General features: G+C 39.3%; 1 protein-coding gene across 6 annotated transcripts in view; it reads left to right on the top strand.

Moving 5' to 3' along the window:
* Positions 1-27498, top strand: part of CHD7 (chromodomain helicase DNA binding protein 7) — a 132504-nt gene that overhangs the window by 16845 nt on the left and 88161 nt on the right. For all 6 annotated transcript variants that reach the window (XM_021555652.2, XM_021555654.2, XM_021555647.2 and 3 more), the window contains one exon: positions 24265-26125. In XM_021555652.2, the coding sequence (XP_021411327.2) occupies positions 24440-26125 (1686 nt within the window). In that variant the 5' untranslated portion in view covers positions 24265-24439. The remainder of the gene's footprint in view (positions 1-24264; positions 26126-27498) is intronic.

Genomic DNA, 27498 nt, shown 5'->3' with positions numbered 1-27498 from the left:
GTGTAACTTCATATAAATAGTTTGATACATGCTGTTTAAATGCTTTTATACGGTAAAATCTTCTTGCCAGCAAACCAGTCACCTTACCAAGTTGTTCAAATGGGATGGAAATTTATTCTGAATGCCACTGATTTATTTAGGAGTAAGACAAAGTATGTGACTGTGTCCTTCAGTTATAATTCTCCATCAATTGTAAATTGATGTGTTTGTTCATATATACAGCATAAAACTGTATTACAATCAAGCTGCAGTTATCATGGGAGCCATAACTTCTACTTTTCTTTTTCTTGGCTCTCTATGTAAAAAAATGTACTGTACTATATTATTTAATTGTTTAATACTAAGGTCTCTCTGTTTTATCATAGTATGTGACATGCTACAGTACCACCCTGTATAAAAACCTTTGGTGCTTGAAGCAGTGGTGGAACAGTAAGAGTTTATTCATGTCTTCGTGTATAGCTGTATAAGCACCATATTTAGAAGAATTTTTACACAAATAATAACCACTTCATACTGCAAGATTTTTGAGAATTATATTGCTTTGCTTAGCTTGGAGAACGACTTGGAAAGACATAAGTCTGTAAATCTTAAGTCATGGGCATCACTGTTACTTCTGTGTTTAATTTGATAGCTTGTGTTAGGGAAGAGGCTCTCCTGAAAGTTACTTGCTCTTTTGAAGTAATCTGTAACATGTACTCACACAGTATTTTAGCATAAGCAACTGAAATTTGAGGAATTTCATACTAAAGTTAATGGGAAAAAATGTATTAAGAACATGAAATATTTAAGAACTCATGGTCATGAAAGTAGGTGAACTAGTTTTAGAGAAGTAGCAGTAACATTTTCGTAATAGATGCTCCGAAGAGTGCTAAGTATGAGTTCATAAGATGTAGAAATAAACAGAATTTTAAAAGATCTTACAAAATTATTTTTTTCTTTAACAGGTTTGCAGGCGTCATGAAAGGCTTGTGCCTATTTCAGTTGTTGAGGAGTTGTGATCCTACTTTACTAAGTTAATATTTAAGCTTTCTCATGAAACCTACTACAGCTTCTAGATAGCATGCCATATGTACAAAATAAATTAATCAGTTTTGATATCTACTTAAAAGTTAAATTGCAATCAACGTCTGTACAGGTGAATTTGTTGAGGGTAACAGGAAAAGGAACTATGCAGAAATACAGGGTTTGTTTTAAGAAAAAAACTTAGAGGAATTTTAGGATGTGGTCATTTCTTCTTTCAACTAATACAAGCAAAGCACCTCAAAGAAAGTGAAGAGGTGGTTTTCTGTTTGCAAAGAAAAGGTTGGTAACAGAATTTGAAGTAACAAGAGTTGAAACTAATCCAGCCTAAACACAATTAACAGCAGCATGTTCTGGCATGGTAAATTCTCTTAGGTGGTGTTTAGTGAATGGCTGCTCTTGCCATTCATTTTTGTATCTCTTCCCTAACTAATGCATTTTGAATTTCACTTCCTAAGTAACTTTCATGTAGAATAGAGGGGAAATCTAGAATTTGTTTAAAAGCTCAGTAGTTGTGCAGTAGTAGGATGTATCTCTGCTATTGGAAGATGACAAGTTATCGGTCATTTAACACTGAATTTTAAATGGAATAGGTGCTTTTATAGCCTGATTGATTAGAATGCATTGCTTATAGGCTTGTTGAAAAATGTCACTAGCAAATTTGAAATGAAAAAATGGCATGAGCACTGCTGGGGATTTTGTAATGGGCTTTGAATAGCTGATAAGCAAAACAAGGTGTTGTAATGCTTTTGTTTTCTCTCTTAATCTCTTTGTCCCCTATCTTCCCCCACATACAGGATTTTGAAAGTGGCACTGGGAAGGGGGAGAAGGTCTTAATCTTGTAGCATGAACAAAGCTATGGATCTTCAGTTTTTTGCCTCTGTTTCTTTGATACTTCTCAAAGGCATATATCACTTGTATTCCCTCCATCCGCAGTAATAAGGCAATATCTTTAGGGGGCTTTTAAAATGCCACCTTTCTGTTCACCAGATACATCTTTCAAATAAGTTTGGTGTTGATGATTTAATGATCTTTTAGTATTATCTTAATTTTAATCAAAAGGATATATGTGTTGATCAGTGGCATGAGATGATATCATGTGCTTTGTTCTAGAGGACTGGAATTAAATGATCTTTAAGGTCCCTTTCAACCCAAACTATTCTATGATTCTGTGGTCTGTGAAAAAGTTATGCCTTAGCAGAATAGAGTCACAATGTAGGGTTTGTTGTAGGATAAAATCAAAACTGACTCTTCGTCTGAAAGTTGTCTGTTTTCCTTGATTTTTCAAAGGCTTGGATATATATTTGTCCTTCTGGTCTACCCATAAATTTAACTACAGTAGCAAGCTCTTGGAAATTTTATGTGGAAAGTACTTTAAAATTTTCATGAAGATGGACAATCCCACCATGGGTCTGATGCCTCCTTTCCACCTTCTCTATGTGATTACTGATCTGAATCAGACATTTGCCCATCCCTTGGCCATACATTCTTAGTAATGTAACAGATAAGGATAAGAAGTAGGAATTAAATTGTCTGTTTCTGTGTAAGCACAGTTTCTGTATGGTCAAGAATGATGATTTTTCTTTCCTCTGGTCTCCTTTTACCCATGTATGTCTAGAAAAGAAATAGTCAAGCTACCAGTTAAATGTTTTCCACAGAGAAGTAGAAGAATAATCTGGGCATTTAATATATTTGGCATAAAAGAAAAATTATTACCTGAATAGTCAGGTATATTCTAATGTAATACAGAGAAGTTGTATGTTGGAGTAACTTCTGAAAAGCATTTAACTGCAAGGAAAAGAAAAAGGCAGCAAAACAGTATGGCAAATTTGAGTGGGTAAGCAAGTTGGGGCCTTAAGGTGAAAGGCCTGGATAGTTTCAGAATATGTGGACAGGATTAATGGAGGCATGTTTAGAATTGGTAACACTGTTGACACCAGTGCTAGAAACACTGCATTTTTATAGACTGGAATTCCATCCATCATCTCTAGCCATTTCCAAAAATCAAGGGATCTGAATTTTCTTACCATATTCAGTCTTGTGGTGAATTTGATTAAATCTGGCTATTCTAGTCATGGGACATCATTACCTTGTAAGATTATGAAGTTGCTGTGCATTACCTAACGGAATCCATAATATGTTTATATATTATGGCATTCTCCTTGTTAAAACCTGCATTCTCCTTGCTAAAACCTGCAAACGTCATATTAGGTTCTCTTGTGTCTTGTAATATCTCTTTAAAATATTTCTGGAATTAGTACCTTGGATCTTCTGAGTAATTAACAGCATCCATAAAAGTGATCTGTGAAGGAAAGATGAAGGAAAGATCATTGGTTGGGGTTTTTTTGGTTTTGGGTTGGTTTTTTGTGGTTTTTTTTTTGTTTTTGTGGGTTGTTTTTTTTTTTTTTTTTTTTTTTTTTTGAGAATAACAAAATTTAAAGTATTACATCTTGTGAAACTTAGTCCAAGTCAAGGTTTCTGTACCATGAAATATCATTCATTGGAATTAGACTGATTACATACTGAAGCTTCTGCTTTAAGATACAGGTATTTTCAACAGTGGAAGGTTAAAAATGCTATCTTGAAATACGCTTCTCTTATCTTGAAATATGTCGTGAGTCAGTAGCTAAGTCAAGTTCTGGTTTTGAAATCTGATAGATCCCAGCCTCTGGTATTCCTTCAAATAAAACTGTCTTTTACTTAGAGATTGGACATTTGGAGTTAGTCATAGATGTGAGCTTTGTGAGGTTGCAAAAGTGAGGCTCAGGTTACAGAGCCAGAAATCACTCTGTTAGAAGTTTAATTTGTTCGTTCAAGAGATTTGGCATAGTCGAGGGTAGAAACCTGTTCTCCGGAATAGCATTCACTTTCCCTAAATCCATGTGTATATTTCATTTTTTCCTGGCTAGATAACTGACTGCAGCAAAGTGATTATATGAGGTAAAGCTGAAAAATCACAAAAGAAAAATTGCCCACTTGCACTAATTTTTGTATATTAATTGCAGGTTATTCTTCATTTATGACCCTTAAAATCCATATTTCCTGCTAGAGAACTAATAACTCTTTGGCAGATCAAACTTTTCTCTCTGGTCTGTAATAAATATGGCTTATGTTGTAGATACTTGCTGTAAGCTTTGGAATCAGATTTCTCAGTCTATAAATTTTTAATTTTCTTATACTATTTGTTGAATATAATTATGAGTTAGTTGATGATCACTGAATAATTGCACTTGATACACTGAGTGAATCCACTGTATCTAACTTTTGGTAAAAGATCATCTATGTAATAACGCTGAATGATGACGACACTGCTAATTTATTTTGCTTCAGGAATAGTATTGCAATCCAGTCATATCACACTTGCTATCCCTTTAAAACAGCCTCTAAATTGTTGGAGAACCATCCTGTGTGATAGCTCTTGTATTCAATGAGTTCTTGGATGTTTCTGAAAGATTTATAGTGAAGTCCAAAACATTTCAAGGCCAAGTATAGCAGTCTTGTCAGATGCAGCTTTACAGCCTAGTGACTTATAATGAGAGTAGAATGTAATTAGAAATTGTCCATGTCTTTACCGGGTACTGATGAAAACTATGGCTCAAAGGTTAATTCAAATAATAATTAATATTGGTTTCTGTCAGAACTGGGTGGTAATGAAATCCTTGTCGTACAATGACTCTGATTTTAAGAAGAGGGTGCATAAGAAATAGAAACTAGAGTTTACCTTTTCTGATTATATTCACTTATCTTACAATCAGCATGATGGCTTGATAAAGCATAATTTGAGAGCAATTTAAACATACTCAGAAATATTACAACCTACAGCGAAAATCATCTAATGTGTTGTGTCTGTTTATGGAGATAGATTTATGGCTAGATTGCTGAAGTAGATGGATTTAGTACAAATGATCCTTAAGGACTGCATATTAATTATTTGTTGTTGATAATAACTGATCAATACCATGTGTTTGTGGAAAGTCTTCCTGGTAAGATTTGCTAGCATGAGAAATGTGGGATGATACATTGATGTTTGTTTAAATTGGACTAGTTTCAAGGAAAGCGATAGACCAGGTTTTGCTGGCAACCAAAACAAATTCTGTTCAGTTTCTGTTCCCAAGTTGAAAGTTTCTATTGGAAAAAAATAAATGCTGTCAGCTTTGCTGAAGCTGAACCCATAATCTTTCAGTTGTCAGTAGTCTATGGGCTACTAGACCTGTTATTTTGAGAAGCATTTAATGAATACTTTGCTCTCATCTGGTTTTCCTGTATCTGGTCTGATCTTTTTCTTAAAATTTGCCTACCAGAAAGCTTCTTCAGAAAGTTACAGCTGTAGCTTGGGTTTATGGGTCACATAGTTCTGCATAACATGCCTTTCTCACACCTTCTATTCTGTCTGCTTGCCTTAAATGTTGCTGCATTGCCTCCCACAATTTTAAATTTGCTGTAATTTTAAGGCTGTTTCCTCTATTGCCAAAAAGGAACTCAAATGCCTCTAAATTGGATCTGACAAAGATCAGGTATTTTCATCGTTATGCATGTGAAAGTGATCTCAAGACTGATTTGTTCACTCATCTGGATAATGCTTGCCATACAAACTGCTTCACTTTTTGGGAAGCAGAGAGAGTCCACAGTCAATATTAGTCTTCTCTGGAGCAGTGGCACCCAGTAGGCCATGAGCTACATGACAGGGGTGGGAGCTGAGAAAGGGGATGTGTATGTGTGTGTTTGAGGGGTGTTTTAAACTGTGGAGATGAGAAATAATGAATCATTACGTTGGTTTCTTGGAGCTATTCCTGCTGTTCTTTCTTCATACATTTTCTCAAAGGCCAGGATAAGAGAGTTCTGTGCTACACTGACTGTGCTATGCTGAAATTTCCACTAGATGAGGTAGGAAAAAACCCTACAAATTTTAATGGTAGCATAGGAGAAAAGCTAACTGTGCAAATTAGATGCTTAAATTTCCTCTCCCTTATTATAAGTGAGGAAAGTGCACTTAAGACCTTGAGATGTCTGCAACATTGAAAACTCTAGTGAACAAACTTGACCAGGATACGTAGACCTTTTATCCAAAATTATCTCCATGCAAATTTTTGAAGATTAATAAAAGAATCTAAGGGCTGGCTGTGTAACTCTTCTTAGTGAATTCAAGTTGCATGCTTTTGCTTAAGATTTCTTTGAGAAAATCATTGTGGAGTTGATCTGGCATCTGTAGAAGGTCTGCTGTAATGGTAGCAGAAAAAAAAAGTCCTTCTAAATTTTAAATACTGTGAGATATACCAAAATGTAAACTCCTAATAGAAAAAGCTTCACTTGTAACAAGACCTAAATGTGCTGAAATTTTTGCTAGTACTCAAAGGTGCTGAAACACAAGTATGAATATGAATAGATAGAAATTTAGAGAGACGTGTTTTTTGAACATTAGAAAAACGTTTTTTTCTTTTGTTTCCATATCTTCCTCCAAACATTCTGAGCCACATTAGGTCATTCTTCCAGTTCCTTTCCATGACAGATCTCTATGCTGATGTGGAGGTGTCAGTTGAGACCAGTTCATGGTTTGACTAGAGATGCAAGTGCTGGTGTAAATATGCCATCTCCAAATACCAGTGAGACTACATGGTGGGGAGGGGGGGATGGGAAAAAGAGAGGTGGTTATTTCAGTTCATCTTTTTTAATAGTGGAAGTGGGAAAGTTTCTATGGTTAGGTCTGCCCGAAATATGCCCTAGACTGTCCTGCAGATTGCTTTCTCCAACCACTCTAAATTTTTGGGGAAGGGAATCTTCCAGAGGATTGTATGTGTGCTGTGGAATAAACAGTTGTCGTGTGAAACTGATGTGAGCCTTAGTTTTACTCTGCCTCCACTAAAATACACTTTTACGGTAGTTTGTGCAGGATCAGCACAGAGGAGTACAAAGAGGGAGCTTTTCAGTACAAAGGCTGCCTGTTTGGCCTGCCCAAACCACCGTGAATGTGTTTAAAGGGGACTTTTATTACCATGGAAACTCTCAGACAGGAAGGAATTTGTCCTGCCATATCTAGAAAATAGTCTGTAATGGTCAGCTCTTGGAACAAAAGTGTTTCGAATAGTGGGATATATTTAAAAATTCTTGTGGTGAATATGTTTTAAACGCCCCCCCACCCGAATATGTAAAATCCAATCTTATGCTAATAGACTTCTAGTATGGGGATTTAGGAAAGACTGCAGACAAGTACAATGTGAGCAAGAAAAGTGTAATGAAAAAAATCTAAGAAAGTTTTACCTCTCTGTCCAGAAGGCTTCTTAGGTGTTGAATGGATGTCAATGAAATATTCTTCCTTTAAGTAGCATGTTTATCCATCACAGCCATTCATTGAGGGACTGTGTGTGTACTTGGCTTGAACTGCTGGAGGTTGTCCTCTGAGCACCCATGGATTAATTGCTTTTGGAATGCCTTAACTAAAACTCGTTATGTGACTCTCTTGACAAATAGCCTTAGTATTCACAAATGGCCTTTGTTTTTGTAAATCACAATGAGATATAACATTTTTTGTCTAAAAGAAATTCTAATGCCAGATTCCAGAGTATTTGCACATCCTTCACTGGAGTTGTACATTGATATGAAGTAACTCTTAAATTAGCAGTCTTCCAGTCAGCAGGAGTAGCTAGAGGTAACTGCAAGGTTTTCCATACTTTATGTACTCTTTGGTGTTGATTTGTGTGTTTCATCTGTTGGATGAAAGCTATTTTTTCACATATTTGACTAAATTAGACTTCCTTTTTTTCCCCCTGCAAGTCATATCAGCAGATATGTTTTCTCCTATCTTTCTCATATCTTTCTGTACAGCAAATGTCTGACTTGTTTTACTGCTGTGCTTTTCAGTTTAAGTTGTTGAACCACCTGGCTGTGGCCTGAAGGCAGTTTGAATGCATGGTATAGTAATAAGCTGATCCAATGGGTTGTGATGCTTGAAATCAGCTGTACCACTCTTGCTTCTTCCCTTGTGCTGTCATTGCTGTTCAGCTACCCCTGTGGTAATGATCTTCTGATGGTAGCTAATGGTTAGATCAGCTTACCTCTGGTGCCAGACTGCACCTGAACAGTTTCTTGTCTGGGGTAATAGTAGAACAAAAGCACCATGCTTGTGGTTAGGAAGAGGAATAACTAAGGAGGAAAAATCGTCATTAAAACTTTCCATTGCCCTGTCAATTTTGCAGTTGCTCACAGCTGCTGGAAATCAATGTTCAAAGTCTAATTCTACGTGGTAGGCCAGGTAATGAACAGTTTTATATATATGTGTATATATATAATAGAGTATTTCTGTGTGCCTTTTACAAGCGTTGACTGACCTTGTTCGTGTTATCTGGGTTAACCTGTACTCTCCTGCTCTAATATGAGGACTTTCGTCTTACAAGTTGATCAGTTTAGTTTCTTGTCTCCTGACTTGAGAAGCCAAAAGGATTGCAGAAGGTAGTTCCAACCAAAATTAAAGGAAACAAAGAAGAAAAATCCCCACTTCATTCATCCTGTTTATAATAAACTATCCCTGCCTAGTGGCTGGGTTTCCCTCACAAGGCTTGGTCCCTTTCCCTCATCTGGGAGCTGTGTCAGGGGATGGACATCTTAATCATGGACAGTCATTTGTCTTTCCAAAAGTATAGAAACCCCTGTTAGATGTATTTCCCTAATAGCTAACTAAGTTGAGAAAGAAAGGAAATACTGGTGACATCATGTATGACTTAATATGGTTATTAACTGCACAGGTGTTGTAAAGCTGTGAATTTAAACTGTAGTGGAATAATTATACCATATGGCAGGAGCTTTTTCTTCAATTCTTATTGTTCCATATTTACCATGTTTTCTTCCTCCATAAAAATGTATCTCTGTGCCATTTTGGTAATATCTCTTACTTAAAAAAAGAGAGTAAAAAAAATCCCTCAAACCTTGACAGGTTTTGATATCACTGTTTCCCTACTTATTTCTCCAATATGCATGTGTAGTTTTGTTTCCTTCCTTACTGCTCCAATTTTAGGCTTCCTTCTCCTGTGCTTTCCATGAAGAAGGCAAATGCTCAGCTTGCTGTTTTCCACTATCTCCTGCACCTCTGAGGGGCTCACACCTAGTGCTTCCTTTCCTGATGGGAAGTCTGGGAAGCACTAAATCATCTGGCCACATACTGCTTCCTTCAACTTTCTCCCCAGCAGGGCTGTGGGCTGAGTTTGCAGTAGGGCGTGATGGCTGCACGCAGCTTTAAAGCTTGGGAGTGGGGATGGGCTTTGTGCCCCCACCCCCTCACCGCACAGACATTTCCCTGCTCTCCAGCTGCTCTGGTTTCCATCTGTTACAGGGCCTTCTGGTGCGACTGTTTCCTCATCTGCTGAGCTGAGTGCAATGTTGAAGGACCAGACACTGTGCTGACCTGGGGAATTAAGGGGTTGTGGTTTTGGAGAAAATGGCTTGCATATTTATTTTCCTTTTTTCTCAGAAACATGACATGCAACACATGGACTTCTAGTATTTTGAAAAACTTTTGTTAGGTGCATCTTCATTTATTTGTAGCAAATGTGTTTGCTTATCTTAGTTGCATATGTGATGCTGTAGACCTGCCTGACATGGCAGCTGCCCCCTGCCCTGGGAGGGTCACTGTGCTTCTGTCTGCTGGATTCACAAATGTCCAGCAATGGTAAATGTTAACTTGCAGCACACAGACAAGAGAAATAGCTGAAGCTTTATTTGTGAAGACAAAAATATGCAACTGGTGAGATGTAGCAGGGAGCCAAGGGAGGTGTTAAGAAAGCTTGGAGTGGCCATCACTCTCTTGGCCCAGTAGCTGGGGAACTTTACCCTGCAAGGTGTTTTGCTTTTGGCAGGCAGATGCCTGCTGCCCATCCTCAGACTGCTATTTTAGGCTGCTCTTGTCTTTAGCACTTCCATTTTGCAGTTGCTTAGATTATGCCTTTCACAGATCACTGGGCTGTTGCTTTCTCTTGAGTGACACTGGTGAGTTACCAACATCAGCAGGGAATGGCAATGCAGGCCTGAAACAGAGTATTTCTGTAAAGCCAAATAGATGGATAACAAAATGTCCATTTCATAAGTGAAGAACTGTAGCCACTTCTCACTTGCTGGTATGCAGAAACCCTGCAAAACTTTGTTAATTATCCCTGCCAAAGTATACAAAGCTGTCAGAGAGCAGTCCCTTGCTAGTCAAGTTGTACTGGTGGGTGAGCATAGCTTCCCTTTTTCTGACTACTGTATCATCTTATTTTTGAAAGTAGTTGTTCTTGGCTTTTAAAATCTGTTTAGACACATCAAATTGATTTGGATTTCAAAATTATATGTGTAAATGAGAAGTGTACCTAGCACCCCCTTTAGTAATTGAACAAAGCTTTTATTCCCAGAACCTGACTACTACTCAAGTGTGTGGGAAAAGTGTGCTCTGACAACTTGGGTTGTTTTTTGAGGACTTCTGTGATCTCACTGAAGGGTTTTAATATTAATTCATTGCTAGTGTTATGGTTATGTTTTGATGATAGTCACTTAGGAGATGGGTGTTAGGCAACCAGTTGGAAATTACTGTAAAGTGATTTTTTTTAAAGTGGTTCAGACATTCAACTTGAAATCCCAGAGCACATTAAAAGTGCTAATTCTCATTCTCCTGAAAGCCATGTTTCTATGTATTTCTCAAATTAGCCCCCCTCTGCCCCCACATCCTAGCTAATATGTAACTTAACCACTGATTTCTAACTAGAGATCATGCATTTATTAGCTTCATATTGGCAGAAGCTGATATTGAAGAAATAAAATATTACACAGTTGCCGATAGGAGCAACTGTTTGCATTTTGGGATGATAGATGTATTGCATTAACAGAAGTGTAATGCACTTCTAGATGGTTTTCTGTGGAAGTGCAGCTGCCACACATTGTTCCATGCAGAGTGAGAGAAGCTCTACGCTCATGAGATGTGTTGCTGTCTTGAAAAACAGGGAGCAGATGAAACACTGACCACGAAGGGGAGGACTTGGTGAGAAGGAGTGTTTTCACTTCTTTGCATGACATTTGCACAACTCAGCCTCTCAGCTGTCCTCACTCATGAGCAGTTACCATGTTAATAGTTTGGGAGTTCAGCTGAACAGTAAGTGTGTATGGAGAAGTCAGGGAAGAGGCTCTGCAATGTCTTGGGAAGAAGCTTCCTCACCCTGTGTTCTGCACTCGGAGCATTACTAGGAAACACATGAGATCAGGGTCAAAGGGAATCCAGCTTGTGATTTCTGAAGTTTGGGAACAACAAACAATGGAGTGAGTGTCTACAGATGGTTTAAGTTTGGTTATTTGGTATGCTAGTCTGTCCAGCTATAAGGCTCTCAGATTAAGTAGCTAGAGTATGGTACAGCAGAAATAGAAAATTAATTTAAATGGATGCTTTAGTAGTTATCTGGGTTTTAATTCATTCAAAACTGCAGATGCCTAGGTCTGAAAAATAGGGGAAACTGGCTGGATGGTCTCTAGCTCCTGTGAAATGTGAAGTTTGTGATAAATGCTGAAATCTTCAATCTAGTTCTCAAAACTGTAAAAAGATTTTGGTGTGTTCTATAGAACCATTTAATGTGTATCAGTCATCTTAAAAGGCAGCATGTCTCCGGTGAAATAAGCTGGACACCGCTTTTCCAACAAAGTATAAATTATTGGACTATATTGCCATCACAGGTTTGAAATAAGGGTGCTCCGTAGATTTCTATCTTGTAGATGTTCTTTGCATCACTGCTTTGTTGATGTATACTTTCTCCTTGCCTCTCAAATGAAACTCTGGTTTAAATTTGTTTTAGTTGGCTCCAACTCTGCAGAAAAAGGCTTTTTTTTTGACTCTTCTGGGCCCTACTGTAAATCTACTCCAGCTTTAATGCTGTTACCTCACTCAGTGTTTTAGAAGGTGTGAAAGAGAGCTCAGTTTTGTCCTTGTTGTGAAGAAGACATAGGGCAAAGGTGTGAGACATGAAAAAATTAACTGTTGATCCTTAGGTAAAGTAGTATGTCATGGCCATAGCAACAATCTCAAATTCTCAGATTATCAACAAGGGCTATTTGTGGACCAGGCTGATACTGTGGAGCTGACTCTTCTGGTTTAAATGAATTAAATTGAATTACATGTTTATTGAAGACAGAAAAAGTGATTTCACCTGTTTCTTTGTAGAGCATCTTGATGTTGTGAAAAATGTAATAATCCTTCCTGTGTGTGATGCTGTTTACAATCTTGAGATCTCTAAAGCATGGGGGGATTTTTCCATTTTAAGCACACAGATGTTGGTTTTGTTTGGGTTTTCTTGATGGTTTTTCTTTTTACCTAATGCTTCAATTACTGATTACTGAAAAGGTTATAAATACACAGTAATTCTTGTTTCATAGAACCTTCCATTCATTCTAAAGAATCCATTTTATATGGAGGCATCAGGAAGAGTTACTAGAATACATACACCATTTAGCATTTAGTATTACTTATACCTTACCAGTGCACTTATAATGGCTAAAAGTGTAGGTATTAAATAATCAGGAAAATGTCTGATGCCATTTATACTTTTGCATATAAGTATAGATACTCTCTTTTTTGATAAGAGACTGTCAATACTTTGTCAAGTCTAAAGCTTACAATTTGTTCAATAAAACCTACACTTAGCCTGCCCCTAGAAAGTTAATTTATAAGCAGCCACAAATCAAACACAAATGCAGCCTTCCCCAGAGGAAAAAAAAAAGACACATACACAAAGAAGTCTCAATTTTAAATAAATACTTCTAGTTTTTGGTAGCAACAGCTTTAGAATATGATCACAGTGCAGCCTGTTGTGTAGCTGTGATGCCATGAGAGGCATGGCTGACTAGTGAGGAATGCCTATGAAAGGGAGGGTGGCAGCTAGCTTACCTGGATGCTCAGAAGGAGGCTGGAACTCCTGACAATCCTGATGAGCAAATCTGGTTGACAGCTGTTGCTATTGCTGCTGCCGCTTTGTAGATATCTCAGTGAAGCTGGTTTCAGTACCTTTTTCTTGACTCTTCACTTTTGGTTTTTAAGCTGCACCGAATGTATTGAGTACTGTGGAGATACAATAGGTGCGGTTTGTGTTGGTGTCCATTGCTCTGGGAAATAAGACCTGGCTTTGAGGGAAATGCAGGCAAAAGAGCCTCCTTAACAGTTCATACAAAGACCAGATGGTAGAAGATCAGTCTATTAAGACTTCATTTATTTGTGAGTGGTAAGCACTGAAGTTTCTCAAATAGCATTTTTTTTCCTGAACAATTCATTCCTGTCCAAGCCTGGCACACTGGTGTACAGTGTCCATCCAGAGGAGCCTGATTCTGATGACTGGCTGTTACTGAGGTATGCAGGTTCATTTCTTGCTTTGCTTTGAAGCTGCAGTCTCACTTGAGAACATAACATGGTGATCTCTGAGGTGATCTCTCTTGCTTCTATGTCAAGTCTAAACTTTTGGAATTACTGTTGCCTGAAAACAGGTACATGGATTTCAGGTGCTGAGCAGGATAGGAAGGGAAGAATCATGCTTTTATGTGTTTCAGATTTTTGGATGATACTTTGTGATCAGATACAGTAATTTAAAAGGTACTGTAAAATATTGGTCAGGAAAACTCATTGTGTAGTGACAGCAGGCAGTTGATCTTCCTTTTCAAGTAGTTTTATGTACTGCTACTTTCATAACTAGTTTTATATAGTAAATGTAATTGAAGGGACAAGGAGCTAGGTTTATTGCTTTGCAAGCTTAATAAATTAAACAGTTACCTGAGTCTCAGCTGTAGATCCAAATAATATTTGCTAATACAGCGTAAGTGTTTAATCTGCCACTAATTCCTGTGACTTCTAAATCAATTGATCTGTAGCAGAGCCTCATCCATGCTTTTTCCTCAGATGTGCACTTCATTATTGGGTTCAGGTGATCTAAGTCTATGCTACAATAATGCCATTTATAATGCTTAAGTAAAACGTAGTATAATCTTTCAGTCTTTTGGTGGCTATCTTATTCTGGATGTGGCTTCCTTTTTTTTTTTTTTTTTTTTTGTTTGGTAGAGATAAAATAACTTTGGAAATGTTTAACACTGGAAATTCAGAGTTCTTTGTACCACCTGTTCTAATTGTCCTCACTACACAGTTGATAAGCAAAGGAATACACTTTTAGCTGTTGGAGTTTATTCACCTTTAACTAGCAGGTTTTTGACTCATGATAGGAAAAAGATTTTCCTAGAAGTGTTTCTACGCTGCACTGTTGCATAGATAATTCACTAGCTGTTGTAGATCTTGTTTTGAGAACTGGACTCTGAATGATAGATGAAATAGCTCTAAAAGGGCCTGTTTACACAAATCTGTATGGTAGCATATAGTACTGGTATATGGTCATATATTACTTAAGATTAAGAGTCCTCAATTCTCTTGTTCTGGGATCCTTGCTACTTAAATGGGTTTGCTTGGGTTTTTTAATGAGCCATTTTCTCAGTCATACTTTCCCTTTTCCAGGTATTTACAAACATGAAAGAAATTGCTAATCAAGCAAAGTTTGCAATCAAACTCTTATAAAATTATCAAAATAAGCCTTCCTATTTCTTATGCTTGTAAAATAATACTCTAATCTTTTAGGCAGCCTGCCCACTCCTTTAATTTTCTTTTCCTATTTCAAAAACCACAACAAAGGCAACAACAACAAAAAAGAACCCCACATAAAATAACACAGAACCCCACTGACCTTCTATCCTAAATTTTAACCTCACAGTTTTTGTGAGTAGAAATACATTTTTGAGCTTGTTGAGGAGAAGGCAATGTGGAAAGTTTTATTTTGGGTTTGTTTGTTTGGGTTTTGGGGGGCTTTTTTAAAGTTTATTTTAACTGAAAAGGATGTGGAAAGTTTTAATTCTTTGCAGATGCTGCAGTAAAACTGATAAGCTTAAGAGGTAATTTAAATAAGACTGAATCATTAGGAAAAGTGAAGATAGTGGTTTCTATTAGAAAATTAAGTTTAGACCTGCTTTTTGAGAGAAGGTTTCCAAGTTCAGTTCTAGATGAGTAAAACTTCTCTTTCACATCTGATCTGTGAATGCAGTGCTGCTCTTGTATGTTAATGATTTATCTCTGCAGAGTTTGTGGGGAATTGAAGGTAGCTCAAGAACTTTCCTGTTGGGTGTAAAAAATTGTGGCTGAGTAGTTTGAATGGCTCTGGGTCAGCAATTTGCAATCAAAAGACAGTTACTTCCAAGTTCTTCAAAATCTTGATGAGAAAGGTGTGAGTTGCATAGTTCTAGAATTTTACATTACAAATTTTCCTCTTGAAGGCTCTTTTTGTTCATTTGAACTTATCCTGGAGTAGTTTTAGAACTGCAAATTGATTAAGCAAGATGCTTGAAAACACCAGTTGGTTTTCTGTGTGAAGAAAAAACTGATGTCCCATTAAAGTTTTCCACAAGAAAATGTGGTTGTCTTCCCTTTGAACCTGCTTTTATAGAGGAAAAACATTGAGCTCAGTTCTACTTGAGCAGAAGGGCCACCCTGCACATGAGGACTGACAAGGGTTGCACTTATCTGACAGTCCCCAGTGCAATTTTAAAATTTCTGGCACTATTATTTATGCTGTCTAGGCATCCCTTTTCCCTGTTTGAGTGAACTTGAGCTTACTCTTAAGTCTCTTAGTCTTAAACACTAGAAGCTGTTGCAACTTCCACACACTTTTCCCTTTGGCACTGTCCACTGGGGAAAACAGCTTGGTATAGCTCTTTATGTTGTGGTTTGAGTAAGTACTGATCACTGTGAGCCAGGTGATATGTTAAAAAAAAAAACAAAACAACACAAAAACAAAATAACAAAAAAAACCCAGACTTCATTTGTATGTGCAAGAGCCTGCTTCCATTGCACTGACCAAGAATAAACCCCCTTTTTTGATATATCCTTCTCCAAAAAACAACAGAATGTTCAAGATGCATATGTTAATTTTGTTAAAACAAACAAACCTCTCAAATTTAAGTAGTCCAATTAACATTAGCTGTAGAAAATCATTTGGGTGTCTGTCCTATATCTCAGCTGTCCCCTGTATTCTGTGGGACATTACTGGACCCACCTGACACAAGGACTAAATGAAGGTTTCTGAAACCTGTTTACACCATGTACCGTATTCTGTCCTGCAGTCTGTCTTCACACCCTCCCTCCCCAACCCTTCTTCTTTGTGGCCAATTTTAAGTTAGTGAAATAATTTAACATTTCTTTTAAACAGTCTATGGCATATGATAAAATACACAATTAGTTTGATGCTACAGGTCTTTTTTGTAACCAAGTTAAAATCTGTGGGGGAAAAAAAAAAAAAGAAAATTTAAAATCTGTAAAATCCAGCGTTTGGGTCTTGGGATGGTCTCTAAGGTCCCTTTGAACCCAAGCCATTCACATTTAAAATACATTAGGAAATGCTGATGATATCTTTTTCTAAAAGAGACTTTTTGTAATCTTTTCTTGGTGAAGTACTGAGTAATTTTTTTCTTTGTTGAAAGGGTCAAGACGGTATGCTTAAGTGTGTAAGGCAAAAAGGATCATTAGTGCTGGAAACTGAGCGAGAGCTTAAATTCAGGTGTGGGATGGCTCATCTTGCTTGCCACATGTAAAGAATGTAAGGGGGAACTACCATTTTGTTCCTGAGTCCTGAAATGTGTTCTCCTTAGTCATGTGAAAACTGACTTTTCACTTTGGGTGCACAGGGTGTATTTATCTTCACAGAAATGAGTGTGGATATGTGGTTCCTGTACAAGAGCAGACTGCGATCTACCAGTATTTATGAAGAACACATGTACAGGAAAATGACTCTTAAGTACAAGTCATAAATTGAAATGATTATAGAATATACGTGGACAAATATACCATGTGTGGTATCGGTAGACTGTAATTTCATCAAGTGGTTTTTCAGACTTCATAAACTATGAATGAAACATGATTGTATTGGCCTTGTAACAGGTAAAGTAAAATATAGGGTCTGGCTACTTTAAAGCACTCATAACTCTATGGCTGGAAATAGCCTTTTGGGATACGATTAAGTCTTAAAACCTGACCGTGATTAAAAAAATACATTTGGGTGAAAATCACATGTTCAGAAACTCTGGGAAACATTTGAGTCTCCACCTCATGAATTTTTACAGTTCCCAACTTTCTGGGTGTAAACACCATGAGCCGTTTGGGCAGAAGGAGCGGGGACAGGCCCCGTGTTCCTGGGAGCTCCGTCGCCCTGCGGTTATTTCGCGTTTCCAGCGGGTTTTTTCCGCTTTCGGCGGCTCGGGCTTTGTTTACTCGGGGGCCGGGCCGGGCCGGGCCGTGCGGCGGCCATGCCGCCCTGCCCTGCCCTGCGCAAAGCCTCCCGCTCGCCGCGGCGACCTCTGCCCTTTCGTATCCTGTGACACTCAGCCTGTCTTTGTGCTCAAGTTTATCCGTGATGGATACGTTTCCCTCCCAATCGCATATGCCGGGAGCACGGCGGAGCGAGCAGATAAATTATTTTCAGCTGCAGGCCCGGGCTGGGGGAGGAGGGCAGGAGGGTGGCGGGGCCTCTCCGCGCCCCGGCCCAGCAGGACGGGGCGCAGCCTCCCCCTCCCCCGGGAATATGCAAGGGGATGACTCTCGGGCCTCTCAGATCCTTTTTAAATGCAAAAGAATGTAGGAAATTGCCAGATCAGTTGGTTAATCAGTGACAACTGCAGTAGGTGCACAAAAAGCCCGGAGCCATCGCTTGCGCGGGGTGTTTTTTCAGCGCCCCAGCGGGGTCGCCGCTGGCCCCACCTCTTGAACACCCGGGCCGGTTTAGTGTCAGCTTGAGAAGGGAATGTAATTGCGGGGAGATTTCTGGGTGACTGATGGCGACAATATAGGTCTTCTCCCTGCCACCAGCGCCCCGCTGGCCCTGCTAGCGCTTTGTGTTGGCCTGGCCATCGCACAGGCGCTCAGCTGCATGTCCCCAGCCCACCGAAACAGGGCAACTGTGCAGGCCGTACTATTTTCCGTACTATTTTTTCTAGTATTGACTACACCACTGCCTTGTCATGGTCAAACCTCATTAAGAGGTCATGTTAAGCATGCTACTGCTCCCCTTTATGAAGTTATTTGTGAGGTTAACACCTCTGTCAAATGGTTTGAAGAGTATTCCTGAAATACTTTTGTGACCGCAATTGTTTCTCTTACTTATCTGGGACTATTTTTAGATGAGTCACCTCACATCTGTGTTTTAAACTTATATTGGGAGAGAGGGTGGTCATACAATGAAAAAGGCCTCTTAAAATTCCAGGTTACATAACACCAAAACTGAAGTATTTCTAGATTAGGCTTGTTCCCTCTTCTCTCACCTCATGTTTGTAATGCACTTAAATGTAAAAAAAATGCCTTTCTTATTTTTTGTTGGGTTTTTTACAATTTTTAAAAAATTTCTCTGGTTACTTCATTAAAGGCTTACAAGTACATGCCCTAAACTTTCTTCTTTTTCTTATCATCAGGAAAGAAAAGACATGCTGAGGCTTCTTCTGTAATATTATAGGTGCTGACTTAAAAGTAGCAGTGCTCCCATGTTAGCGCAAAGAGTTTTCAGCCCAACTGGTATGGCGAATGCCTTGTGTGATGTAACACTGAGGCTCTGTGGGTTTGCATCAGAGTCCTGCCAAGTGACGCTTTTGTGGTCTTGTATCAGAGCTCCTGTGAACTTGAATGACGTAGGATATTGTTTCCAAATGTGTGGCACAGGCTGAACTCTGGGCTGGTCATTCCTGCATCAGCTGCTTGACAGCAGCAAGCTGCCAAATATTCGAAGGCTGTAGTGCCCTCAGTTGCCTCGGTGAAAGCCTGTTTTTGCCAATGTACATCATACATTAAGGAAGTAAAATCCAATCTGGCTTTTGCGGAACAATTTTATGAGAAATGTAGGATTTCATGGATTTCTTGGCAAAAAAAATGTTACTGAATATCATTCATGGCATTTTAGCTGATTGCACATTGACAAAATCTGTGACCTTTGAGGAAAGGCACCTAAGGTTTCCTCTCCCCTCTCCCTCCCCCGCCTTTTCTTAATTTAACAAGAGACATCGACAGCCTTTAAGTTGCTACTGCAAATCCTCGTAAGGATATAATTCTGTGAAGAACTAACAGGATTCTTGGTATAAGATAAAGGTGAAACCAAAGTTTTAAGAAATGCTTAAGTCATATTTGCTGATGCTTCCCACTAAGTCAGAATACTCCTGAAGGGCATCAGGTCATTCTTTTCATCTTTGCAAGTCCTGTCTTCCTTTCCTGGGACGAGGGGGAACGAGATTGCTGCCATCCTTTGATGTCTGAACTATACGAACTTAATTTTTAACACAGCTGTGCTGTGTGAAGCGCATAGTAGGAAAGCATTCTAAGTGAATTAAAAAAAGAAAAAGTCTTCAGGCACTCAGGAAACCAAGTTTCTTTGGAAGCTGCAGTCAGAAATGATGTTGCAATCACTTTACAGGTCTGGTCTTATATTTTGGCTAATCTATATGCAGGAGAAACGCACCATGCATGGCGTCTGTGACAGCAATGAAAAGTAAGCATTAAGCACATAGGAGACGAGGCATGCTTCCCACAGACATGGTCAGGCACTTGCATAACTGTCCTGGCATCAGCAGTGCTGTGTGCTCAGTAGGTGAATGAGGTGAAATGTAGAAGCCTCATCAGCCATCTTGCTCAATTTGAATGACTTGTCGTGACTTTTTCTATGTTGTCATGGTGTTACATGTGTTTATGAAGTTTTTGGTGAATGTTTTCCTTCAACTTTGTGAGTAAAATAAGAATGTGACTTTCATTGCTGTCATCTATGTCATATCCTTCCATGCGGCAAATGCTTAAATTACTACCCCTAACAGCCAGCAGGAGCTTAGCAGTTTTGAAAAGCAGTTTAAATGTGCAATGTTTAAATGCAGATTTAGTAGCCTAATGTTTAATCCTAAATTTTGAGGCTCTGGTCTCAAAATGACCTTTGGCATAGTGCTGTTTTTAGCACGAGAGGTCTTTTTAGCCTAGATCTTCAAAATAGCACAGTATTTGTGGTGTTTATTGCATTGTATGTAAGGGCATACTACCATTATGTGAGTAGCTGGTTTGTTTGTGTCTGTCAAATACTTCAGAGTGTTGTCAGAAGTATCAACTAATAGCTGTAAAAATATAACTCTGCATGATGCATGTCATTTTGAGCTTGGAGCAGTCAGTGTTAGTTGCCTTCTCACCTTCTGTTTATTCAGTTTATTTGCTGCACAGCCAAATGCTGCTGAATTTCTTCTATACAAGGGTAGATAACTGATAGTTGAAGGAACCTGTTGATTTACAAAAGGTTCTTTTGAACGGCTGAATGTGAGGATGGTGTGGAGGGCATAGGCATCTGTGTGCTGCCCTTGCTGCTTCCTGGTCTTGACTGCCTGGATCTGCTGCTTTGGGAGGAAAACTAATGAAGTTCAGGTTTTTAGTGTTTGCAGCCCTAGATCAGTTATGTGTATGCAGCAGGCAGTTTAGTTCTACTTATGAAAGTGGGAAGCTGCTGAAGACAACTGAGTGCATGTAGCTTTGGAATATTAAGCTGGATAATGGTCAACTACTACTTAAATTTGAGATTTAGCTGTTTAAGACTAGAATGTTGCAAACTGGAGTAAATGTAAGCTTTGTCTGTTGAGACAACAGGGTTGTTAAGCAATTGACTGTGTCCTGGTGGTTGGGCTCGCACCACTACTTTGAACAGAAACAGGCTGTCTAGGCAGCCTTAATGAAATATATTCATTGGCTCTTTAGGTCAGTCTTCTTGGAGCCATCTTTCATGTTCAGGAAGAGAAAAGTGATAGAATTTTATAGCAGAACCTGTATAGTTTAAGATGACAGTTAAAAAAAAAAATCAGTCTTTTCATACATTCATACTTTGTTTTAGTTATCCACCTTTCTAAGGGTTCAGATACTCTTCACTTTTTACCCAACAAACCAGTCACTGCTTTTGTGTATGTTGATTTTAAGTTGCAGGAATGTAGAGAAGATGTGCTATCCCTTATTTTAAACAATTTAATTTAAAAAAAATGACTGTAAGCTGAGTTTATCGCAGTTAGTCTTGCTGTTAGTATGTCTGCCTTTATAGGTAAGTGAACAGTGGTGCTGAATAAATATTTTAAGTAGAATTATTGCTTGATGCAGGTTTCTACTTTTATTTGTATGTTGGCTTTCTTTTGTTTTGAAAGAAGCAGATATAGTTGCAACTTAAAATAAGGCTGTGACTCTTGTGACTTGCTTAACTACCTAGATGTATACCCTGTTACAGTAGAAGGTTGAGAGGTTAGTAATTCCAGTATTGACTATTTCCTTATCAAAACATTGGTTAATTTATTTTGATCAGGCTGTAGCTGCTACTGTCTTTCATGCTTCAACAGCTGCTGTTAGCCATATATCACATCAGAGGTGTGACTTTTATTGGGGAAAGTAGAATTGGCGAGAGTGCAACTGACTACTTAGGACTGTGGTCATTAAATTTGAGGCTGGACTTAAATCTGAAGAAATAATCCAAAAATTTGAGGCTTCTTTACCGTGGCCTTGTGCTGTGTTTCAGATGGAGTAACTTTAGCATCCAGAGCTCAAACATGAAGTTGATTCATGCCTCAGATAAAAATGCAGATCCTAAATAACATAATGGCAAATAGTGCTTTTGCTCTTAATTTAGATGATGGATTTGTTTGTTTACAAGCTGCATCATAAACTTAAAGGTTAGTTTTCTTTTGAAAGAGTATGTGCTCAGGAAGCCAGGTGAGTGCTAGGTTTCCTAGCACATCTCCTGTGTTGTGAGGGACAATACTTAGCCCAAACTTGCAAATTGGGATGGTGTGAGCTGAACAAAAACAATGTGTGTTTAGTAAAACAAAACCCTTACCCTATTTTAATTTGGTTCTCTGGGTATAGTAGCAGATCCAAGCTATTCTGAGCTGCTGTTGACTGTTCCCAGTGGCTGACTGGCCTGAATTTTATTGCATGCTTGTCAGCTGAAAAACAGTAAACAGAGCAGATTCAAATGCTTGCTTGATGCTTGTAACCTTGTTTCTGGAGATGCTCTGTTAGCTTGTTTTAAAGTTGCATTAGTGCTTCAGGAGACTAGAGCCTGCTTGTCTTAAAAAATGGTTAACAGGCATGAGTTATATAATAAAATGAGTGGAAATTCTTACATGTTCTTAATTGTGTGGCTGTTTCTAGTGGATGGGTGAGATTTACTTGGCTCCAGTTTGATATTGCCCAGATTACATCAGAGGTTGGAAGGTAACAGTATCTGTGTGCTCTGCTTTTTAGCATTTCCAGGCAAAGAGACTATTCTGTTGGAGACTCAGTGCACACTGAAGTCCAGCTTTAACAGCTCCTGATGGCAATGAGCATCAGTAGTCACAGTGCCAGACAGCCTTGAGCAATTAGGGATCTTCACCAAGACTGTGGCCTGCCCTGGAGCAGTCTAATAGCAAAAGCTTCTTTTAGTGAAGGGGTTCCTTCTCACCTTGTTGGAACTTCCTTATGGTGTGCTCTAATAGACTGAATGAGGTGGTAAATATTACAGATGGCTTCTGCCTAATAATTGAAATGAAATAAAACAGGTATTAGAGATATGAAGATGGCTCATAGGAGTTTACCTCCGAGTGATTTAGGAAGTGTTAATATCCCAGCCGAGCACTAAAGAGATTTGTGTGTGGTTTTAAAGGTGACATTCAAATGCTATTTTAAGAGGAGTGATAAATGCTTGTGCCTTTCCTCTTGCCCTCTGCTTCATGCTGTAGAAGGTCCTCTTGACAGTGGCTACAAGAAGGGTAATAAATGTGCTGATATTTTCTCCCTAAAACTTGTCTGAGACAAATCAAACAGTCAAACAGTCTGGCCTGGCATTTTGTGTCCAAAGTGACTGACAGCATCCCTCTTCTACAAAATAATGCAAGATGTGAAAGCATAAACTTGTGAATCTTCTGTACTTTGGTTGCTGGTAAAGAGCAGTTGGTGTCTGCAAGCAGAGTCGCCACTGAATTTACAACCAAGATACAAAAATAGTTTTACTTGCTAAGTGTATGGGCTCCCTTGACTATTGTCTTAAATTTTATTTTGCATGTAAGATACAGTGTTTAAAATTTTGATTTTTAAGAAGAAAAAGTCAGCATTAAACTGCCTTTGTTCATAAAGATGGATCCAAACAAATCTTTGGAGTTCTTTGGGAAAAGGATAAGGGGATACATTTCAGAATAGATCAATCTTCCCTGCAGAAAACTTGAATGAGAACTTTTCTGAATCTGCTCTGCTACTGTGTTGTTGCTTTTTGCTTTTTATTCCCCAAGTCCAGATGTATACCTTGTTAAGTTAGTTTTTTGTTAAGTCCTTTTGCCATTACTAGTTCTCTTGAGTGAATATTCAAGTTCTGGAGACATCAGAACTTCAGTGTGGTCTTCCAAAGTGCTGTAGTTGCAGGTAGTAGTATGATAACCTGAATATAGGTAATGAATTCCATTGATACTATCCTGTGTTACCATCATAAAGGAAATTAAGACAAGGATTGTGAAATCCACCCTATCATGATGAAGCTTTTAAATTTAATTTTCTTACACAAATTGAACATACAATTTTGCTGAAAGGGGAAGAAACATTGTGTCTTTCAGTGTACAAATTCATTAAATTAGGATAAACTGTGTGTTTAAAAAAGATCCCTTCCTAAAGGCTTGGAGTTTGGTCTGTATTTAGTGGGTCATCTCTGTATTCATTTGAAAAATGTTTTGTGTATAACTAACTTTAGTTCATCCTAGGACCTGGTGCTTCTGCTTGCTCATCTGATTACGCAGCTCAGGGGAATAAGGTTAAGGACATGCTGTTGGTAACTAGAGCATTTTCAGGGCTTTAGTTCAGCAGATGGGCTGCTCAGCTATATTCATACATCTGCCTACCTGCTGTGGCAGCTGCTGCTGCTGCGTGTTGTGTTCTTTTGTTCTGTTCCACCCAAGAAAGGAGCACTAGGAAGTGTAGTGAATGGATTAATTTAAGGTTAAGACTAGTGTTTTGCTTGCTTCCTAACTCTCTATCATAATAAAGCTTCGGATAAAACTAATGAATCCTTCATGATGTGAAATAGATTTTTAAGATGTATTTCAGGGGGCTGAAACTACCTAGCATTTACAAAACAGTCAAGTATGTTTTCTTTATGTTGCCTGATGCTATTTATTTTAATATCCTCTTTCTCTCCCTTCCCCTGCTTTTTCTAGGAGCAGTAACCAGACTTTGCCTGACACTGCATGGTCCAAAAGAATTAAGGAAATATGGAATGACATGAAGGAGATTAGTTGAGGATTAAAGGCTTTGAGGACAAAACACCTCACCGAGGTGAAGCACAGACTAACATTCTGGTTGTAGCTCCAAGGAGCTGCGTGCTGAGAAAAGATGGCAGATCCAGGAATGATGAGTCTGTTTGGAGAAGATGGGAATATTTTCAGTGAAGGGTTGGAAGGTCTTGGAGAATGTGGATATCCTGAAAATACAGTGAATCCTATGGGTCAGCAAATGCCCATGGATCAAGGATTTCCCACTTTACAGTCATCTCTTCATCATCCTCCTGCAAATCAAAACCAAGCCAAGTTGACCCATTTTGATCACTATAATCAATATGAACAGCAGAAAATGCACCTGATGGATCAGCCGAACAGGATGATAAGCAATGCCCCTGGGAATGGTATAGCGTCTCCTCATTCGCAGTATCACAACCCTCCAGTTCCTCAGGTTCCTCACAGCAGCGGTGCTGGTGGTCAGATGGGAGTCTATCCCGGCATGCAGAACGAAAGACATGGCCAACCCTTCGTAGACAGTGGCTCCATGTGGGGACCACGGGCAGTTCAAGTGCCAGACCAGATAAGAGCACCGTACCAGCAGCAACAGCAGCAGCAGCAGCCACAACCGACACAGCCGCCACAGGCACCCTCTGGACCCCCTGGGCAGGGCCATCCTCAGCACATGCAGCAGATGGGAAACTACATGGCTCGTGGTGATTTTTCAATGCAGCAGCATGGTCAGCCACAGCAGCAGAGGATGAACCAGTTTTCTCAAGGCCAAGAAGGCCTCAATCAGGGAAACCCTTTCATTGCCACCTCAGGACCTGGCCACTTGTCTCATGTGCCCCAGCAGAATCCCAGTATGGCACCTTCTTTGCGACACTCAGTCCAGCAATTTCACCACCATCCCCCTACTGCTCTCCATGGGGAATCAGTAGCCCACAGTCCCAGATTCTCCCCTAATCCTCCCCAGCAGGGTGCTGTTAGGCCGCAAACACTTAATTTTAGTTCTCGGAGCCAGACGGTACCCTCACCTACTATAAACAACTCAGGGCAGTATTCTCGATATCCTTACAGTAACCTTAATCAGGGATTAGTTAATAATACAGGGATGAATCAGAATTTAGGCCTTACAAATAACACTCCAATGAATCAATCTGTACCAAGATACCCAAATGCTGTCGGATTTCCATCAAACAGTGGTCAAGGACTAATGCACCAGCAGCCCATCCACCCTAGTGGCTCACTTAACCAAATGAACACGCAAACTATGCACCCTTCACAGCCTCAGGGAACTTATGCCTCTCCACCTCCCATGTCACCTATGAAAGCAATGAGTAATCCAGCAGGTACACCTCCTCCACAGGTTAGACCTGGTAGTGCTGGAATACCAATGGAAGTTGGCAGTTACCCAAATATACCCCATCCCCAGCCGTCACACCAGCCCCCTGGTGCCATGGGAATTGGACAAAGGAATATGGGCCCCAGAAACATGCAACAGAATCGTCCATTTATGGGTATGTCTTCAACATCACGGGAGATGGGTGGGCACATGAGACCAAATGGTTGTCCAGGTGTTGGCCTTGCAGATCCACAAGCAATACAAGAGCGACTAATATCTGGCCAGCAGCTTCCTAGCCAACAGCAGTCTTTTCAACAGCAAATGCCAACCTGTCCTCCCATGCAGCCTCATCCAGGGATACATCACCAGTCTTCACCACCCCCACATCCTCATCATCAGCCTTGGGCACAGCTTCACCAGTCACCACAAAACACACCACAAAAAGTGCCTGTCCTTCAGGTAAGCTACTTCCAATTACTAGGAAATGTTTTAAGTGACTGTTAATGCCTTTCAGGATACACAAAAACTATGGTTTCAAAACTGTTGCCCCTGTTCAACTCCCTTGTTTATTATTGGTTATGTGGCTTTTTTGGTGTACATAGGCTGAAGGTAAAATTAGGTTCAGATATCTTTCTAATGTTCTTACAGTAATTTTTGTAGGATAACTTTATGGCTAGACCAAAATGTGATACAACAACAGGACAAGCAGAATACATACTATTTTTTTCATGCTGGTTCCTTTGGGGAGAAGATGGAAAGCATGTGTGAGAATTGTCATTTAATTATTCAATTTTTGTATTTGCAACTTGGAGGAAGAAGTGTGTGTAATAATGTGTTTGTTTTGGCCAAACCAAGGTATTTTTTTTAAATCCTTAGGGACTGTTCTGTGGTTTTAAATTAAAGCTTAAATTGTTACAGGTGAAAAAATTTCTGGTGTGAACTTCTTTAGCACTAAGTAATGAAATGGAGAAGTGATGGAGAAGTTTATACAAGGAGAAGACAACAGTGTGAATCAGTCTGAAATTAAATCTTCTGAGGCTCAAGTGAAATGTTAAGTAGAATGCAAGTTTTATTTTACTGAGGTTTTGATCTGCCAGGTTTTGATGGCCATGTACTGCTTCTATGTCATTTTTCAATTAGAAGCTAATAATGGTAAAACATCTTGATCCTCTGTAGCTTAGCAGGTTTGGCTACATGCTAGTATGTTAAGCTTCAGCTGAAAAAGTGCTTTTTGGAGTCTTCACATTTGCTGTTGTTTGCCTTTGACTCGGTCAATCAGAATTCAAGAGGTTTTGATACCAGATGAATTAGTGGTCAAGATATCAAAGATTTCCTAATTTTATGGTTTTTTTCCGATCAGTCAATAATTAATGCCAAGTAGCTCTGCCCATAAATACTTGGAGACAATTGTAGGAATGCAGACGTAACGACACGATGCTACAATACTCTTAATAAATCATAAAAACAGCTGTCCTGGGCAGTGTCCCGGGCCTGTGCGCAAAGCAGCTGCTCAGCCGTCCCCTCCGCTGCTGCCTGCCGGCTGCTCCTGTTCGCTGCTCTGCACAGCGTGAGCCGGCTCTGGGAATCAGATGTATGCTCTGCGGAGAGGCAGCTGACAAGGAGTGCTAGATGGAACAGCTCAGCAGCTGGGACAGGCTTCCACATTCCCCGTGGAAGAGAGGAGGAGGGGGCGACTAAGCTGGGCAAGGGGAAGAGTGCACTGTCTTTCTCTTGAGGGAGGAGGAGGAGGCTCACTTGAAGAGTCAAAGTATATCTTCAAGACCATCTTTCTCTTCCCTGCCTACCTCAAAGTTGGTTTGAAATTTTAGATG

This window comes from Lonchura striata, chromosome 1 (genome assembly GCF_046129695.1).
Source record: "Lonchura striata isolate bLonStr1 chromosome 1, bLonStr1.mat, whole genome shotgun sequence".
Taxonomy (NCBI): domain Eukaryota; kingdom Metazoa; phylum Chordata; class Aves; order Passeriformes; family Estrildidae; genus Lonchura; species Lonchura striata.
This window is presented reverse-complemented; position numbering and strand designations above follow the sequence as displayed.